This window comes from Lithobates pipiens, unplaced genomic scaffold (genome assembly GCF_037356315.1).
Source record: "Lithobates pipiens isolate NorthernLeopardFrog02 unplaced genomic scaffold, aLitPip1_a1.2 Scaffold_3, whole genome shotgun sequence".
Taxonomy (NCBI): Eukaryota; Metazoa; Chordata; class Amphibia; order Anura; family Ranidae; genus Lithobates; species Lithobates pipiens.
Window position 1 is genome coordinate 149102251 of NW_027507790.1, and position 21246 is coordinate 149123496.

The following is a 21246-nucleotide window of genomic DNA, read 5'->3' on the forward strand; positions in this document are numbered from 1 at the left end:
AAACGAATGCTGCGTACACACGTAGCCGACTATCCGGCGGACTTAGTCTGGCGGACTTCCCGCCGGACTGTCTGTCGGACTTTCAGAACGGGCTACTTGCCCACACACGGCACTTTTTCAGCGGACTAATACGGCGTACTAAGTCCGCCGTACTATCCGCCGTACTTTTTAAATGAACGGACTCGCCCACACACGCGGAGGAAAGTCTGATCATTTTGAGCACGTCTCAGCGCAGGTGGGGCCTGCGAAGGAGACGTCGCTGGCCCCGCCACCTGGTATGGACTTAAAGGAAACGCGTCACCCGCCGTGACGTCACAACCCCGCGACCCGCGTGTCACAGCTAACCAAGCCTCACTTTGGAAATACATCCTCTGCGTCCACCGAGCCGGCTTTTTCAAAACAACTAACTTGTGGTAACGCCAGGAGAGGACAACATGACACCTGCGGACCGGATCTCAAGTGACGGACGAATCAGATGACCCCCCCTTTTATTCTACATGCCATTTTATGTCTTGGAAAATGTGAGTACATAATCTCTTTGTTTTAGACCCGTGAATAAATAGCTTTTAAAAAAAATCTACACCCAGAGGCGCCCCCTTCTTCTTCTCTTTTTCTGGGGTACAATGTACCCCTACCCATTCACCTGTGAAAAAAAGTACAAAAAAAAACACAACACAGGGTTAAAATTGTTTATTGCACAGCTCCGGGGGTCTTCCATCTTCGGGGGTCTTCTCGCCGGACTCCTCCGCTATCTTCTGCTAGCTCTTTTGCTAGCGGAGGAGCCCGGCTTTCTTCCTCGCCGCCGGCCTCTTCTTCTGACTTCAGGGGTCTTGTCCCCCTCTTTGGTTCTTCTTGCCGGGCCACCGCACCTTCTTCTAGCTCTTTTACAGGCAGTGGCCCGGTCTTCTGTCGCCGCCGCCGCCGCCGTCGTCGTCGCCGTCTTCTGTTCTTCTCTTCTTTTCTTCTCTTCAAATGTTGCCTCGTCGCTCCCTCCGCTCGCAAAGACGGGGACCGGGCGCGCGACGACTTATATAGGGACATCACCGGATGATTTCCCCGCCCAGTATGATGTCACAGTCCATGATCCTCTGGGACTGTGACATCATAGTAGGCGGGGACATCATCTGGTGATGTCCCTATATAAGTCGCCGCACGTCGCTTCGGAGCCATTGTGAGCGGAGGACGCGACGAGGCAACATCTGAAGAAGAAGAGAAGAAGAGAAGAACAGGAGGCGGCGACGACAGCGGCGACAGAAGACCGGGCCACCGCCTGTAAAAGAGCTAGAAGAAGGTGCGGTGGCCCGGCAGAAGAACCGAAGATGGGGACAAGACCCAAAGTCGGCGTCGAGGAAGAAAGCCAGGTTCCTCCGCTAGTAAAAGAGCTAGAAGAAGATAGCGGAGGAGTCCGGCGAGAAGACCCCCAAAGACGGAAGACCCCCGGAGCTGTGCAATAAACTATTTTAACCCTTGTGTTTTGTGTTTTTTTGTACTTTATTTTACAGGTGAATGGGTAGGGGTACATTGTACCCCATACTCATTCACATAGGGTGGGGGGCCGGTATCCGGGGGCCCCCTTATTAAAGGGGGCTCCCGGATTCTGATAATCCCCCCACCCGCAGACCCCGACAACCAACGGCCAGGGTTGTCAGGAAGAGGCCCTTGTTCTCATCAACATGGGGACAAGGTGCTTTGGGGTGGGGGGCCGCGCCCCCCCTTCCCCAAGGCACTCTCCCATGTTGAGGGCACACGGCCTGGTACGGCTTGGAGGGGGGGGGGCACTCGCTCGTCCCCCCTTTCCTGGCCGGCCGGGTAGCGTGCTCGGACAAGGGTCTGATGTGGACCTGGGGGGACCCCCACGCCGATTTTTTTCGCCGTTGGGGTTCCCCTTTAAGTCCATACCAGGTGGCGGGGCCAGCGACGTCTCCTTCGCGGGCCCCGCCTACCTGGAGACGCGCTCAAAATGAGCGGACTTTTCTCTGGGCGGGAAAAGTCCTTTCATTTCAAAAGTATGGCAGACTGGCATACGCACGGCCGGATTGTCCGCCGAAATGCAAGTCCGGCGGGAAGATTGGAGTGCAAAACTACTTTCTAAGTCCGCCGTACTTTCGGGTCAAAAAAATCCACTGGAGGCTACACACAGGGGGATTGTCCGGCGGACTTGAGTTTGCCGGACTTTTCCACCCGATTGTTTGATCGTGTGTACGCGGCATAAGAGAGAACAATCTCTATTGTAAATTGGAGAAGTGTGAATTCCATCGTGAACTGGTTACATTCCTGGGTTATGTAATTTCCACTGCTGGTTTTTTGATGGACCCAGAGAAACTTTCAGCAGTCCTGCAGTGGCCCCGGCCTGTGGGTTTACGTCCTCTGCAGTGTTTTCTTGGCTTTGTCAACTATTATCTGAAGTGTATTCATAACTTCTTGTCTCTGGTCAAGCCCCTGACTGATATGACTAGAAAGGACAGTAACCCACAGAGCTGGTCTTCAGAGTCCATTAAGGCCTTTGAGAGTCTTAAGGCTGCCTTTGTTTCTGCTCCTGTGTTGGCACACACTGATCCTATGTTACCTTTTATCCTTGAGGTTGATGCTTCTGAGACTGGAGATTGAACCCTTCTGTCTCAACATCCTACCTCTGAGAGTGCTATGCATCCTTGTGGCTGCTTTTCCAAGAAATTGTCACCTGTGTAGTATAATTACGAGATTGGTGACAGAGAGCTGTTAGCGATCATTTTAGTCCTGAAAGAATGGAGACATCTCCTCGAAGGTACCACTGTGCCAGTTCTCATTCTTACTGACCATAAGAACCTCACATTCTTGTCTGAGGCTAAACGCCTCTCTCCCAGAAGGGTGCAATGGGCTCTTTTCTTGTCTAGTTTCAATTACATTGTTTCATTTTTACCCAGGACTAAGAATGTAAGGGCTGACGCTTTCTCACAACGATTTTCCTTCACTGCACTGGATTCGGTTCCGGTTCCTGTGATTCCTCCTGATCGTATTCTGGCTACGGTTCGCGCCAGTCTCACTTCTCCTTTGGGTGACAAAATTCTTGCTGCTCAGGTCCATGCTCCTCCTGAGAAACCGCTGATTTGTCCCAGAGAGTCTCCATACTGCCGTGCTCCAAACTTACCATTCTTCCAAGACTGCTGGTCACCCTGGGAGAATCAACTCTTTGGAGCCATTTCCCAACAATTCTGGTGGCCTAGTCTATGTGCTGATGTAACTGTCTTCATAGCTGCCTGTTCCATGTGTGCTCAGTGTAAGACTCCACGACACCTTCCAGTCGGCCTCCTACAACCCATACCCAATGGAGAGTGGCCCTGGACCCACCTGCCTATTAATTTCACTGTGCAGTTACTCAACTCCCAGGGCAAAACAGTTATCCTTATGGTGGTTGACCAATTCTTGAAAATGTCTCATTGTATTCCACTTAAAAAGTTGCCCACTTCTAAGGAACTGGCTTCCATTTTTGCTCGGTAGATCTTTCGCTTACATGGGCTACCCAAGGTGATTGTCTCGGACAGGGGTAGTCAGTTTGTGCTGAGCCTTTTGTGCACAGTTGGGAATTCAGCTTGCTTTCTCCTCTGCGTATCACCTGCAGTCTAATGGGGCCACAGAACAAGCCAATCAGTCTTTGGAGCAATTCCTACATTGCTATATTTCTGACCATCATAACAACTAGTCAGACCTCTTACCGTTGGCGGTGTTTTCTCACAATAGTGCCTTGAATTCTGCTTCCCGATTTTCCCCGTTTTATGGTGAACTATGGTTTCCAACCTTCCACGTTGCCTGACTAATTTGTTCCACAGAGTATTCCTGTGTTAGAGGAGCATCTCCGTGGTCTTTGTTCCACTTGGGCACAAGTCCAGGAGGCTTTGTGACATGCTATTGATAGGTACAGACTCCCAGCTGCCCGCAGACGCATGCTTGCACCTTCCTACCAGGTTGGGGACAGGGTCTGGCTGTCACCCCGCAACCTCCAACTTCATGTTCCTGCTCTGAAGTTCACACCTCGGTTTATTGGGCCTTTCCGTATTCTTCGTCGGATTAACCCAGTCACTTACGCATTAGACCTTCCTTCTAATATGCGTATCTCAAATGTATTTCATGTCTCCAAGAATTTACCCCCTTCCTGACCAGAGCATGTTTTGCGATTGGGCACTGTGTCGCTTTAACTGACAATTGCATGGTCGTGCGATGTGGCTCCCAAACAAAATTGACATCAAAATAGAGCTTTCTTTTGGTGGTATTTGATCACCCCTGCGGTTTTTAACTTTTGCGCAATAAGCAAAAAAAATTACAATTTTGGAAAGAATTTATTTTTTTACATTTTGCTATAATAAATATCCCCCAAAAATATATAAAAAAAACATTTTTTTTCCCTCAGTTTAGGCCGATACGTATTCTTCTACATATTTTTGGGAAAAAAAAATAAATAAGCAATAATAAGCAATAAGCGTTTATTGATTGGTTTGCACAAAAGTTATAGCGTTTCCAAAATAGGGTATAGTTTTATGGCATTTTTATTCATTTTATTAATTTATTTTTTTTTCCTCGTAATGGCGGCGAACAGTGATTTTTATCATGACTGCGACATTATAGCGGACACATCGGACATTTTTGACACATTTTTGGGACCATTGTCATTTATACAGTAATCAGTGCTATACAAATGCACTGATTCCTGTGTAATTGACACTGGAAGTGAAGGGGTTAACCACTAGGGCACAGTTTATGGGTTAAGTGTGCCCTGGGAGTGTTTCTAACTGTGGGGGGGCATGGCTACGTTTGACACATCACTGATCTCTGCTCCCGAGGGAGCAGAGATCAGCGACACTGTCACTAGGCAGAACGGGGAGATGCTTGCTTACATTAGCATCTCCTCGTTCTTTCCCTCCATGAGGCGATCGTGGGTATGACAAGAGGAACTCAAACACGTTTCAACTCTCAAAGTCTTCTTCAGGGCCTTTTCTTTGCAGTGAGATTGATAGATTCTGCAAAGTAAATAATAGCCAACAAGTAAAACAGAATTATTGGACAATATGATATTCTGGGGTACATAGTAATAAATCTGTTCTCCATCTAGCACATTGTTAGGTATCAGATTTATTACTATGCATCCCAGAATGTCATATTATCCAATATGTATTTCTTGTTCTTTGTTTCTGTTTTACTTGTTGGCTATTCTGAAGACCTTGAGAGTATATGGATCTGTAAATTGTATACATTTTAACAAATACATTTGGTTTTAAAGCAATTTTATAATAAACTGTATTTTATTACAACATCTTTTCCATAGTATTGGCCTTTCTGTTTTGTTCAGGGATGTTACACCATTCTGTGGGTAGCTAAGGCATATCTGATATAACATATCTGATCACTGCACTATGGTGGTCTATTATCTATTTTGAGCATTTTCTATTGATCAAACCCGCAGCTCGGCCCCTTAAAGGGGTGTACACCCATTTTGCTGAAGTGGTTAAGGAGTAATGTGGAAGATATCTTGATAACATTTTTTTTTTATCTTTTTTTATTTACCTTTTTGCTTCATTTTCTGGCCCCAATAGGTAACTGCTTCTAACCCCTCCACCTCCTCTTGCATGTTATCTCTTTCTTCCAGGAGTGCAGCCCCTTTTTGTTTTCTTTTATCTTTTTATTATTTTGTAGGGGTGACCTCTTTTTAGGTTGATCTCATATGGGCATTATTCACTTGCCTTCATCCCCATGTGTCCTTGAGTTGTCTGTTACTATCCTTATTTATCTGCAGGAGGTAGGAACATGCATTTGCTGTTCTTTAGACTTTACCTTTGCTTAAGATGCCTGTAAACCTTTGCAAATGTGACATTTGATTATGTGCCTCTGACTTTGCACTTATTTTGTATTATTATGTATTGTTTGGCAAAAATGTGCCTGTTCTATGCGTGATACTTACTTTCAATAAAAAAAAATTTGGATTAAAAACAAGTATGAACAATACATCCTACAATATACTCCATAATTTGAACTGGCTCATTACAAGCTCTGTAAAGCTCATCCTTATATTTTAGACATTTACACATATATACAGTATATTGCAATGCATATTACAGCTGGCCAGTATACACACACACACACACACATTTGCTGCATAGTCATGGGGGTTGAATACTTAATGCAAGATAAATAGGTTTTTCACTTTGCAAAAGAAATTTAACTTTATAAGGGGATTGTCCCCAGAACTTAGTAAATGTGGTACATTTCACTTGTGGTGAAGTCCAAGTTCTGCTGAAGAATGCATGCAATGACATAAAATGTATTCATCCCAATTAGCAAGTAACAGACAGGTAGCATAGGAGACACATCTGATTTCCTGGAACTTTTGGTGGCTGTGTGTATTTTTCTAACTGGAATTAGAACAGAATGTGGCATGTAACCAACTATTAACTCACATACTGTACATTGATGAGTAAATTATTAAAATACATACATTTTTGCTTTTCACTTATTTATTTATTCATTTTGGTCTTTACTAAGAATTTGTAGGTCGCTTTAACTTTTTATACTTTTGTAAATGCCCTGTAAGTTTATTTATAGGAGCACTTACATGCTTTTCACTATATCAGAGTTACACTTTAATAGGTACATTTGTGTTTTTTGTCTTGCTCTAACTGTCACATTTTACTCCACATCCTCTCACGCTGCATTATTTGCACAGCATGCCATCACATCCCAAATTGCTTTCCCTGCATGTTCATCAGCATTAATAAGATTTGCAACACAGAGATATTGCTAATATATTAATTATAAATGCTTTCCTGCTTTATGACATTGAGAGCGTTATAGAAGACACTCTTCTTGTCATAACTGTTTGGAAAGCATGAAATGGTTGTGCTTTATTAGTTTTTAGAACGCAGAGTACTGTGAAGATGTATTTTAGTTATTTACCTGGAATAAGAAACTTGTATGAAATATCCTTGATGGTGCAGCTCCATATAACCTTTTATATAAATGTGTTATGGGCACTTACTTTATGGTAATGTATTCAGGAAGCACAATACGACATATGTAATATATAATTATACAAGAACGGGGGACGGGAAAGATTTCCCATCTCTGATTAGTGAATATTGAATTAGGAAAATGCAGGCACATTTTTTATTCACCCTAAACATGTACAGAGTCATTCTATATCCATGCATCCATGCATTCATGGTTCAAGAACTGTTAATTCTCTGCATATCTGAATGCATATATTCATGCATGGTGAAGTTCTTATTTTTTTATCACTAGTTATCATGAAACCCACCACAGTCTTTCTTCTAGATTGGTTCAATGTTGATATCCAGCACTTTGTTATGAAGGGGTCAGACTCTCTTTTGTAATAATGCAACAAGTGTTATGTTTTTATCACTGCTTAATCAGGTCTGTCACATCTTTTGCACATACTGGGCTTGGTATGGACAGCTTTCATGAACATAGATGACAAGAACAACAAACATTTAACAAGCAACCAACTGTTGATTGAATATTGTCTATGTCGGATACTATGTATGTGAAGAGAGACAACAAAGTTTACAAGTCCCCTCACATCCAACTGATATACCTTGAGCCACACCTCCTAATCACTGTCTGCAGCTGCTGCCTAGAGCCACGTTGGTGGCCTTGCCAGGGGCCATGTCTCCTTGAGATTGTAGGACCCACCTCTCCCCAGACCTACCTATAATACCTTAACTAAAATAAGACCACGAGACCATTATTTAATTTTGGCAAAACTTGGCCGCGGCACCTTTATTGGTTTTCAACAGTGTATTTATCATCACCATTTATTAAATCACGTAACCATAAATTCAACCAAACTGAATTCTATCAGCTCAGTTTTTAGAACTCGAGTAGTAGCACAATTTAAATATAAATAACAGTCCCCCCCAGAATCCGGGGTGACCCAACCACATATAGGTGCTCGCGACTGGGGCGGGAGGGAGGGAGCTCCAATCTTCTTGGTGGTCCACAGTCAAAGAGGAATACCCCTTCACCTGTTAACCTTTTATAACCTCAGGAAAGCTTCCAGCACATTCCCTTAAACCTGATTGGCCCTTCCCTAAACACCTGTTTTCACCTTCTTAAAGGGGCCTCACCCAGCTAAACTAATCTTTACTGTCCAGCTAGCTGCACTCATCTGTAATAGCTGACAGGGGCGGGGGGGGGATTATGGGGAGTCCACAATCTCAAGAAAGTGGACGCATAATGCGTCCCCTTTTTTCATTCTCTTAAACTTTATAATTTAAGCTAATTTTATTGATTATTGGAAGAAACAATGTTTGGTTACCATGTACCAGTGACTTCTTGTAATTTAATTTATATATGTGCCTTGCAAGTTACTTTTATTCAAATGATCTAATACAACTGTTACTACTATTTAGCCAAAGCTAGTAATAATTGTTATCTTCTAGTTTAGAGGATAATGGATTTTGCCACGAAAGATAAAAGTGTTCTTTAACTGACTTTTAATTGGAATGGGGTCAATGCTAAAATGATATACTAGAACAATGATATGCAATTAGCGGACCTCCAGCTGTTGCAGAACTACAAGTCCCATGAGGCATAGCAAGACTCTTGCAGCCACAAGCATGACACCCAGAGGCAGAGGCATGATGGGACTTGTAGTTTTGCAACAGCTGGAGGTCCACTAATTGCATATCCCTGTACTAGAAATAAGTTTGGCTGAACATTATCTAGACACTGTAGACTAGCTTTTTAAAAAGAAAATAAACAGTCAGAAAAGTATACAAGTTAGAAAAGCATTGGAGGGGACCTGTTATTCACACACCATAAAAAGAACCACCTGGTGGACTTGAAGTCTTCAAACAATGGTGCTTCTCAATTCATCAGTTCCTAGTGACTTCTTGAAGTGAACCTGTACTCAGGGAAAGCTAGTTAAACACCACTGGTATGACTTGAATCTGGAATGCAAATTTTAACTAGCTCCTATGGTTTTGACTTTCTGCTGTCTTCTGGACAATCACTTCAATGGGTGGCCTCACTAAAGCTGAACCACAGGAGCTGGTCAAAATCTGAATACCAGAATATCCCAGGAAAAGCTCAATAGGTCAGTTAAACCAAAATAAATCACAAGAGGTGTCTGCTATGTAGGACCACTGGCACATTGCTAACGTTTTTTCTGACTTTAGGCTTGCTTTAGGTTCAGTGCTTGTGAGATAGGGACCTTAGACCTTGAGGTCAGGGACTGATGTACAATGTATTTAAATTGCTGTGTAAATTGTCAGCACGTTATAAATACCTCAAATAAATAAAGTCAGCCCTCTGAAAGCCACCATTGTATATGAGTCACAGTTACATTATAAAGTGGCACCATTGTCAAAGTTGTAAGAAATTATGTGATCCTTTAGCTTGTGGTCGCTTCCTGCAAACATATCCTTAGCCATTATTTTGAGATTTTTTCCACTTCGTTTGGGGCATTCCAGTTAAATAAAAGCAGCCATAGTATAAGGCATATAGGAAATTTCATTTTGATGCTTTTCACATTGCTAGTTATAATGGTGCCAACACAAATCAAGGATTACCATGTGGCATTACATGATGATATTGACTCTTGTAGGCAGACATCAAGAGTTCTTCAATTGTGACTAGATATGCTGAGCTACAGCCAAATGACCTCAGCACACAAGTCTCTCTGCCTCCAGTGGAACATGGGACCTGTATATCTTATTTACAGACTTGCAAAGGTTTTCTATAAACTTGTAACACAGAAAAAGAGGAGGCGTTTGTGATTGTGTCATTATACTATTTCTGAAGATGACACAAAATTAGTAGTCATATAAAGTGTAAGTAAATGGATCACCTTTTTTCTTTTTTCAAACAAAAGTCTAAATAAGTACATTTATGTTATTGATCTGTAACTGCACCTGTTAATGGTCCATAACTGTGTCAGCCTGTCTTGGGCTGCAGTCAAACGGATATCTATAGTGATCTGTTTAAGTGATGAGAATAGCATTGTCTTCGCTGTTGCCTAAGGCAATAGAATGACCAGGCAATGCCCCTGTCTATTATGTAAAACAAGGAGCAGGGCACATTTGCAGTGCATACTTTTTTTAGCGGAGACTGTTCTACCTGCCAAAAGACTGACATGCATGTGATGCTGTTAGTGCAACAACCTCTTCTCATGTGAACTATAACAATATGCATATACAATTATATTTATATTTAGAAAATAATAGTTGTAAGGAAAATGCCAAAATTCTTAATTTAATTCATCTTGAGTTTTAGGAGTAAAATTCTAAATAGTACATCTATGGTTCCACAATATTCAGGTTTATGATATCTTTGCATTAAAAGGCTTTACTGTAATCCAATAAATAAATGTGGCAAACATTAAAGAAGATGTATCAAAATGCAGGGGGTTGTTTAACTTTTCGACCCCTCCCCCCAATCTTTGTAAAAACAATCTTTACTTGTAAAAAAATGTTTAAATCATTAGGCGAAAAGACAAAAAATTTATCTGTCTTACAACATAGCTTTTACCTTCGGTGTCTGGGTGAGGACAAATTCCTAAACCTTCTGATGAGATTCTGGGAAAGCTGAGGATCCCAAATCTTATGAGAATATGCTCCTGTATAACTGTATGAAAAATCCATATGGCATTTTTTACTCTATGCTGACAGGTCTGTATATCGCTATATATGTCCTTTAAACCATCTTACATGGTACATACTCACTTATGTGTCAGTGCACTTTCCTTATTAATATAGCACCCTCCTAGCATAGGATTCTAGGCAAATTTAGTTGTTAACGCCTTCTGTAGTCAAGGGAGCAGTGACCATTTGCTTATGTCTGTTGAGGTTTTCACAGGCTGGGAGTTTGATTGCTTCCCCCTGCTCTTGGAAGAATGTTCCGGAGCATAGGGAGGGAGATTCAAATGATGGATTTAAATATCATGGCCTAGCTATTGCCTGGAGAAAAGTATCCAGGAGATGCCTGGTGAGGTGATAAATAGTCTGAAGCCCTGGAGAGGATAGTTCTATCCTTGTCAGGGAGGGTTCCATTACCTCTAAGGCTGCTGCCTCCTGAGGCAGCCTGTGCACTGTGTCGGTGTAGCTGTTCCCTGAGGTGCCAGTTGTGACAGAGCTGAGGACCTGTAGTGATCTTTCTTGATGAATTAGCTGTAGGGCTTCACCATAAGGGATTGAGTCTAAATTAATGTCTAAATCACTGGCAACAAAAGTGAAAATGTCCAAATTGGGCCCAAAGTGTCAATTATTTGTGTGGCCACCATTATTTTCCAGCACTGCCTTAACCCTCTTGGGCATGGAGTTCACCAGAGCTGCACAGGTTGCCACTGGAGTCCTCTTCCACTTTTTCATGATGACATCATGGAGCTGGTGTATGTTAGAGACCTTGCGCTTTTCCGCCTTCCATTTGAGGATGCCCCACAGATGCTTAATAAGGTTTAGATATGGAGACATGCTTGTCCAGTCCATCACCTTTACCCTCAGCTTCTTTAGTAAGGCAGTAGTCGTCTTGGAGGTGTGTTTGGGGTTGCTATCATGTTGGAATACTGCCCTGCGGCCCAGTCTCTGAAGTGAGGTCATCATGCTCTGCTTCAGTATGTAACAGTACATGTTGGCATTCATTGGTTCCCTCAATGAACTGTAGCTCTTCAGTGCCAGCAGCACTCCTTCAGCTCCAGACCATGACACTCCCACCACCATGCCTAACTGTAGGCAAGACACACTTATATTTGTACTCCTAACCTTGTTGCCACCGCACACACTTGACATCATCTGAACCAAATAAGTTTATCTTGGTCTCATCAGACCACAGGAAATGGTTCCAGTAATCCATGTCCTTAGTCTGCTTGTCTTCAGCAAACTGTTTGTGGGCTTTCTTGTGCATCATCTTTAGAAGAGTCTTCCTTCTGGGACGACAGCCATGCAGACCAATTTGATGCAGTGTGTGGAATAGGGTCTGAGCACTGACAGGCTGACCCCCCCCCCCCCCACCCCTTCAAACAGTGCAGCAATGCTGGCAGCACTCATACTCATGGATATGACGCCAAGCACGTGCACTCAACTTCTTTGGTCGACCATTGTGAGGCCTGTTCTGAGTGGGACCTGTCCTGTTAAACCGCTGTATGGTCTTGGCCACTGTGCTGCAGCTCAGTTTCAGGGTCTTGGCAATCTTCTTATAGCCTAGGCCCTCTTTATGTAGAGAAACAATTCTTTATTTCAGCTCCTCAGAGAGTTCTTTGCCTTGAGGTGCCATGTTGAACTTCCAGTTACCAGAATGAGAGAGTGAGAGCAATAACACCAAATTTAACACACCTGCTCCCCATTCACACCTGGGAACTTGTAACACCAACGGGTCACATGACACTGGTTAGGAATAATGGCTAATTGGGCCCAATTTGGACATTTTCACTTAGGGGTGTACTCACTTTTGATGCCAGTGGTTTAGACATGTTAAACATGCCAGCAGCTTGAGCCATGTTACAACCTGACTGACTTCCATAACGGCACCTTTGGTATAATGAAAAAATATTTTTTTTTGGATATAATAGTGTTTATGCTGCCAACATCCTACTAAACATGAATTTGAACACGTGTGTCAAGGTGCAAGATAGAGGCAACCCCCTTGGTCTTTTAAGGCAGAAATAGTCATAGAAATAGGAATTATAGTAAAAGGCAATATATGCCACTTTTATTATATACAAAACATATAAAATGTAAACATGGCCTATTTAGGTAGGGTAGTATGAAACAAACAGTACATCACAGTACATATAGAAATGGCAGCTCAAAACATTAGGTCAAACCCACCAAAAATGCAAGTTTGCCCTGTGCTGCCAGAGACGAGCTGTAGCCTGTCAGTAGGGATTTTTTGCATGTAGCCAACCTGTTTCAGAATGAACAGTGTGTATTCCTTCATCAGGGAAAATTATGTTTGGGTGATTTTTAGTCTTTTTGATGACCCACAATACAAAAAACACACAGGGGGAAAAAAAGGTAAATTCAATGGATAATTGTGCAGAGAATGTGGCTTGCTTCAGTCACTGCACAATTATCCTGGTGTGTGATCCTGGATGAGCAACCTGCAAACATCCACAAGAAAAGCCTTGTAGGAGAAGGCATTGGTGTCTTTAAAACATCAATACAGATTTTCCACAAAGTGGTGGAATGCCTATATTGATGTGTTAAAGACACCAATACCCTCTTTGCTGGTTCAGCCTACAAGGTTTTCCTTGTGAATGTTTGCAGGTTGCTCATCTAGGATCACACACCAATCCCCCTGTTTCTATTCCAATCTGTCCACCATGGGCAAGACCAAAGAGCTGTCCATGGATGTCAGGGACAAGAATGTAGACCTGCACAAGGCTGGGATGGGCTACAAGACCATCATCAAGCAGCTTGGTAAGAGGGTGACAACAATTGGTGCGATTATTGACAAATGTAAGAAACTCAAAATTACTGTCAATCTCCCTCGGTCTGGGGCTCCATGCAAAATATCACCTTGTGGAGTTTCAATGAGCATGGGAATGGTGAGGAATCAGCCCAGAACTACACGGGAGAATCTTGTCAGTGATCTCAAGGCAGCTGGGACCATGGTCACCGAGAAAACAATTGGTAACACACTGCGCCGCTAAGGACTGAAATCATGCAGGGCCCGCAAGGTCCCCCTGCTCAAGAAAGCACATGTACAGGCCCATCTGAAGTTTGCTAATGAACATCTGAATTATTCAGAGGAGAACTGGGTGAAAGTGTTGTGGTCAGATATTACCAAAATCTAGCTCTTTGGTATCAACTCAACTTGTCGTGTTTGGAAGAGGAGGAAAGCTGCCTATGACCCCAAGAATACCATCCTCACCGTTAAACATGGAGGTGGAAACATTATGCTTTGGGGGTGTTTTTCTGCTAAGGGGACAGGACAACTTCACCACATCAAAGGGACGATGGATGGGGCCATGTACCATCAAATCTTGGGTGAGAACTTCCTTTCAACAGCCAGGCATTGAAAATGGGTTGTGGATGGGTATTCCAGCATGACAATGTGACAAAACGCATAGCCAAGGCAACAAAGGAGTGGCTCAAGAAGAAGCACATTAAGGTCCTGGAGTGGCCTAGCCAGTCTCCAGACCTTAATCCCATAGAAAATATGTGAAAGCAGCTGAAGGCTCAAGTTACCAAACATCAGCCTCAAAACCCTAATGACTTGAAGAGGATCTGCAAAGAGGAATGGTACAAAATCCCTCTTGAGATCTGTGCAAACATGGTGGCCAACTACAAGAACCCGAAGTCTGTCTCTTCGGTTATAAAACAGATCCAAAGATTCATGCTAACCTTTTTTTGCATATGATTTGCTCATTAAATAATACACAACTGCTTTAATAAATGTCCTCCAGTGTGTGGGCAGGCACCCATACGAGGTACGAGCAAACAGGGGCACTGACAAGTCTTCTGGAGTTCTGCATGGCATCAGCGATCTGCTGATCATTGGTGAAATGCTTTACAGGCTCCTTTAACAAAAAATAATAAATGCACGTTTTTACCTGCTATCCTTTAATTGTACAAGCTAAAAATAGGAGCTGTTTGGCAATGATGCACAGCTGTACCAGATTCTGAGTGCTCCAGTTTTTGTAAGTCTTCCCCCAATGGGTTGATTTACCAAAAACCACCAGACTTGTTCACTTTGAAAGAGAAGTTGCACTTTTCAAAGGTATAATCTCCTGAGACTAATGAATGAGGTGAAGCTCTGCTGACTTCCATCATCCATTCATATGTAAACTAAAAAGCTGTTGTTTTTCTTCACTTGCACAGTGCCATTTTGCCACATTCCCTGAGCTTTGGGGGAAATTCACTTTCAAAGAGAACAACTTATTTGCCTTTACTGAATCCAACTACCTAGTGTATTTTCAGCTCACACAGAAAGTTAGAAGGAAATCAATAGGTATTTCTGGTACTTGCATTTTTTTTCTGTTTATTTTATAGTGATTATGTGAAGTCAGACACTTCTGGTGGGAGGAGAGGTTCCATTTCTGGGGAAAAGATAGCAGTTGACTGACAAATAATATTTGTTCATTCACTATATCGCACACAAAATTTACCACGTGGGCTGTACCTCATAGTCATGAAGATTTATACCTGGGTGGTCCACAATTAGCTGGATTGTGTAAGGATTATCTCGTGTTTCTAGGTTCTTAAAGAGAATCCACATTGATTCAGCTATTTTAAATGGTTCACAGCTTTCTGGCATGGAATGGGTTATAAAGGAATTTGTATTTGTCCCAGAACTGTCACATCTCACTCTTTTCTGTCCTTGAACCTGGGCAATTAAGGGAGCCAACAGGGTGGAAGGAAGCAACTTACAAATCAGCCCCGAGCAAGGTGTTCCATACTTTGCACCTGCTGAGAATGTGATAGACAGCAATCTTTTGCAAATCAATTTATACCAGCCATCTCTAACATGGAGTAAAATCATAATTTAAAAGCAGGAGTCAATTAAATTAAAAAATTAGTAAGGACTGATGAAAAAAAAATAAAAAATCTTTGAAATGAGAAAAAGAAAATCATATTGTGTAGTCTATACTTACATTGTAATGCATTTTATGCAAAAAATATACGTTTTGTCATAACATTTTGTAACGCTTATGTCCTGACATTCCTGAACATTTTACTGTATGAAAACAGCATTTTCCATATTTAAATAATACCTTTTATATTGTAGATTTGTATGAGAAATCTCTGACTGCAAATTCTTACAATAGCCACATAAATCCATGCATTCAGGTTGATTTATTAAAGGCAAAAAGGCTGTTAACTTTGCAACTGAATTTTAGCTTAGTAAATGTGATGAAAATTCACTTTGCAAAGAATACCAAATGATGTGCAAGAAGTAAAAAAAAACACAGTATTTTTGCTTGCACGTGATTGGATGATGGAAGTATGCAGAGCTTTACTTCGTTCACTAAGCTAAGGAAAAATTACTTTGCAAAGTGAACAACCTATTTGCCTTTAGTAAATCAACTCTGTTGGCTTACTGAAATTATCCACAGAAAAAAAATTATATTTCAGAATTCATAGATTTGCAAAGAAAAAAAATAAAGTTGGTATTTAATTGGTTCTTGAAGGTAAAATTTTAGGCCTGAAATCTGGTTAAGATTAACTTTAAAAGGGTACGTTAATGTCACACATTAATTTTTTGCTACTGAGGTCTACATGTTTTTTTACACAAATGCAAGTATGTTTACTGTGTCTTTTATGTTTTATATGCCCAAACGAGCCATTATTGCTGATGTGTCAACATGGCGTTGCGTATTTTGTCCTATAATGTAAAAGGCCTGAACTCTATTCAAAAGCGGTGGTTGGCTTTGATCTTCAGGGGCTGATGTGGTCATGCTCCAAGAGACACAGTTTTGTGCTGGGGGTTCACTGAAGTTTGCTTTGAAATACTTCTCTTCCTCCTACCTTGCTTCTTATTCCATGGGTAAGGCTGGACTGGCAATTCTAATTAAAAAATCATGCCCCATTAGTGTCAAAACAGCACATGCTGATCCTCACGGGAAATTGTTATCCTGGAGTGTGACTACATGTCTTCTTCTTTTACCTTGGTTAATATATACGCTCCTAACTCTGGACAGATTGACTTTCTTAACAAGATTTTTGAGTCTCCCCACTACCACTCCCAACCTTTCATGATTGTTGTTGGGGACTTCAATTTGGTCATGTCCCCCACTAGCGATAGGCAGACTCTTGAAAGGTCTCTTCTCAAGCTAATTCTTTCCGCAAATGTATTAGATCCAATCAGTTGTTTGATTTGTGGAGGATTAAACATCCCTCCACTAAGAAATTCACATTTTATTCCAGATTGGACAATTTATTTACCTCGGCCCCACTCATCCCCTATATTGTTGAATCTGACATCTCTCCCATCACATGGTCTGACCATGCCCTTACCACGTTGGATGTCATTTTGTCCCAGACCTCTTCTAAGACATGCCACTGGCGCCTTAACGATCACCTCCTACAGTCACAGGCTACCCAAACTAAACTAGCTATAGAGTCGGAGGAATTTTTCCAATTCAATGTGGGCTCTGTTCAGGACTCATCTACACTGTGGGAGGCACACAAGGCCTACTTTCTTGGTGTTTGTTTCTGCAGTCCTTGTTGGCTTATGGGCTGCAGAGCATCGGCTTCTGTGCCCACAGTGTTAACGTTGCACAAAGTCACATCCCTTCGGGAACAAATAAAATCCTTAGCCCTAAGTAAGACAGCTAAATCCATGGTATGGGCAAAATTTTATGAATTCTCTAATAAGCCCCATAGGATGCTAGCAAACAAACCATGACCACGACCTTTCCATTGCTTAACTGACTTTCTTTTACAAGCGGATGGAACTAGGACCCATTGCCCCCTAACCATGTCTAAGACTTTTGGAACCTTTTACCATAAGCTATACAACTGCCTAACCCCTGAAAAACATTTTAAACTTGCTCAAGAAAACTGTGATAGGTTTTTCTCCGATCAGGCCACTACAAAACTCTGACTAAGCTTGCTGGGGGAAATTACATTCACAATTGATTACCTTGAGACAGTGGAAGTCCTTACTATCCCTCTTCCATCCTTGTAGGACAAACATGCAAGTTTGCCCAGTATGAAGCTGTATGTTTGTAGGACAAGTTTGATCACATATTTGCCAGCATGTGTGTGCATAGTCATCAAGTAGACAACTTCATACTTTGAACAGCTGAAATTGCTCTGTATTCAAAACATTTATTTTTTCCAAACACAAGTTTATTGCAAGGAATAAGAAAGTACAGAAAGTCAAATAAATGGCAACAACAAGTTGAATTTTTTTTTGAAAAAGTTGAAAAAAATAACATGCATTATACAAGTTTTTACTCATCATATTAATATTGCCCATGGGAAACTATGAGAAAAGCAAAGGGTACATCCAAGGGTGTACAAATGTAATATATCATGGTTTTGTGTCAAAACAATTTTTTTGTTACTATTAACTACTGTATTTTCAAAAACAATTGCATGCAGAAAAGGATTTCCCCAAAAAGCTGGAAAATGATGTTGAGCATTACCTTCTGTTAGTCATCTGCAATCTTTTTGTTATGTAGAATACTGCCATTGTTTGATTCACTAAATTTTCCTTGAACTTTGATTTAATATTTGCAGCCTCCTCTGAAATATTTTCTTGGCCAACCTTTTTGCATGCAATGTTTTTACTCCAATTTTTTTTTTTTTTTTTACAAATCTACCACTTGATCTGATTTATTGTAAACAGCTGCTTTTGCCTGCTAAAAGTGACTTTTTGAAAGTGAACACTGTGATTACAAAAGAAAAAAAAATCAACAAAATAGGAAGAAGATTAAGAATTCTTAAAGAAAATATATAATGGTTATGTACATAATTGACTTCTTTACAGGGGCAAGGATAACAAAAAAAAAAACGCCATTTTGCTCTTAGTCAGTAAACATAAAATATTGCATAATAATATTTTGCATTCTCCATTTGATCTGGTTGGCAGTGTTGTATGCCCCCTTTTCAAATATTTTCGTGTATTTCCTCAACACCTCAAAAAAATATTTAAAAGTATTACAAATTACATTTTGTCCCCACCTGTTCCCAAAACCCACAATGTATAATAATACCCTTGGAACTGGACTCCCTGTTATGTGTTTATTGTTTGTTGCAGCCTGCAGGGAATCCATCCAGGAGTTTGATATCATACCGACCAGGGATATAAGAGATGAGACGAAAAATTCGTTTTGGGTGTAGTTGGCCCTAAAAAAGTCAGAAAATATAGTGACCACCATGGCTAACCTTCTCATAACCCTACTATGTTAACATTCACTTTTAAAACCTAGAGGATTTTTTTTTCTATGTCTTTGTTCTAACTAAACTTATAATTAAAAGTGTTCTTCCAGTCAGCTGGCCCGTGTTTTGCGTCTGATTGCCTGGTAACTTCTGACTATAATATTCCTATGATCAGCCAGCATCACTTCCAGCAGCAAAATAATGATGTTTTTCATGCTTAGCTTTGTCAATTTTATGCTATAAACAGTTCATCCCAATGTTAACGTTTGTTTCAGGGAGCTGTATGTGTAATTTGAGCCTAGTTATTTTTCGCTATTGATTTAAACTGATCCCTCTGTTGAACCTTTTCCAACTCCTGCTTTAAAACACATCTTTTAATTGTGATTGTCTAGAAGGAGCTGTCAACCTTCCAGGTCACTCTGAGACTTAATTGTTCTGATAATATTTTCATCTTTTCATCTCTCTCACAGTTACTGCTGAGGAACTTTATCCGCATGAAGCGTTGTGTCATGGTGCTCATCAATGCTGCCTACTACATTAACAGTTGCTTTGATTGGGACTCACCCCAAAGGAGTCTTGCTGCTTTCTTGGTATGATAATCCTCTTCTGTCTTACATAATTATCTCATCCGTTCCGTTGTTTTTTCTTTTTTTTTAAGGGATGCAAGTTATAAATGTCATCTAGCCAACATGGTGCACAACAATTAATGAGGAGAGGACAAATTGGCACATACTTTAATTCCCAGACCTTTAAAGCCAATAAAACAAAGTTATACTGTGTTACCAAATATACTGTTATACCAGGTTGAATATAATTCAAATCCATATAGCTCTATATATGTATGTTCAATCTAAATCTAAATATAATCAATCTATGGATCTATCATATAATATATATATATATATATATATATATATATATATATATATATATATATATATATATATATATATATATATATATATATATATATATATATACTGGTATATATATATATATATATATATATATATATATATATATATATATGTATATACTGGTATATATATATATATATATATATATATATATATATATATATATATATATATATATATATATATATATATATATATACATATACATATATATATATATATATATATATATATATATATATATATATATATATATATATATATATCCACAGTGGATATTAGAAGTCTGCACACCCCTGTTAAAATGTCAGGTTTCGGTGATGAAAAATTAGATAAAGATAAATAATTTCAGAATTTTTTTCACCTTTAATGTGACCTATAAATTGTACAACTTGGTTGAACAACAAACTGAAATCTTTTAATATACAATATATATATATATATATATATATATATATATATATATATATATATATATATATATATATATATATATATATATATTTATGGCTGGAGCCCTATGGCCGATACGTATCTGAACAAAACAAGCTTATCATGAGACACCTTTTATGAAATGGACCTGAAAGTGTGCCCTGGTCTAATGGACGGTATACCAAAATAAGGGGGCATACCCAGTAATTAGAATGAATATGATTGAAGAGAAATGTTTTTTGATAAATGCCCTAAAAAGGGGATGGGAGGGAGGGTATTGCGCACCGGAAACCGACAACCACCACAGGCGAACGGGCTGGTTAAATACCCCCCGGGCTCCTCCCATAAATTCAGGCCACCATACTGGCCTTCTTACTTATGGCTGGAGCCCTATGGCCGATACGTATCTGAACAAAACAAGCTTATCATGAGACACCTTTTATGAAATGGACCTGAAAGTGTGCCCTGGTCTAATGGACGGTATACCAAAATAAGGGGGCAAAACAGTCAGGTAGGGATAAGAGAGTTTTATTGTTTCCTGGTTAATTTTATTGAGCCAGTTGAGTGAATGCTCGAGACATCTCCATCTGTGGGTTAGGGATGTACCGAGTGAAGCAGGCCGACTTCCACCTGCCCAACCTTTTGATGACGTGGTCCGGGACCCCATGCCGGGATGCGGATGAAGCTGCTCCAATGCGGAAGGAGTGGCCGGAATACTCACTAGGATTGAGGAGCAGGTTGCGGAGGAGAATCCTGATATGCTTAATAAATTGTTGGTTAGTTAGTGGTTTCACCGGGAAGGGCAAAAGTGGGCTAGAGTCCGGGAGCTCGGGCAGCCGAGCGAGAAACTGTGTAAGCATCGTGACCGGGCACCAGGCATTGTTGGTTTTGTAGAGGTGGATGTCTACGCCGGTGCCTGTCTGCTGGGTCTTGGTTACCGGGAGGTGGAGGATGAAATGGTCCTGGTGACGGAGCAGATGACGTCTGCGGAGGACTGGGCCGTGTAGGCTGTTGTGAGTGAACTCACCGGGCCGAAGGAAGCCATAGAAGGCTAGGTAAATGGCTGCCTGTATGACCAGACTGGG

The 21246-nt window shown here is 40.9% G+C and overlaps 1 protein-coding gene across 5 annotated transcripts in view; it reads left to right on the forward strand.

The window, feature by feature from the left end:
• The window catches only part of MCTP1 (multiple C2 and transmembrane domain containing 1), a 1143431-nt gene that overhangs the window by 762150 nt on the left and 360035 nt on the right, over window positions 1–21246 (forward strand). For all 5 annotated transcript variants that reach the window (XM_077462382.1, XM_077462384.1, XM_077462383.1 and 2 more), the window contains one exon: window positions 19283–19402. In XM_077462382.1, coding sequence (XP_077318508.1) covers window positions 19283–19402 — 120 coding nt within the window. The remainder of the gene's footprint in view (window positions 1–19282; window positions 19403–21246) is intronic.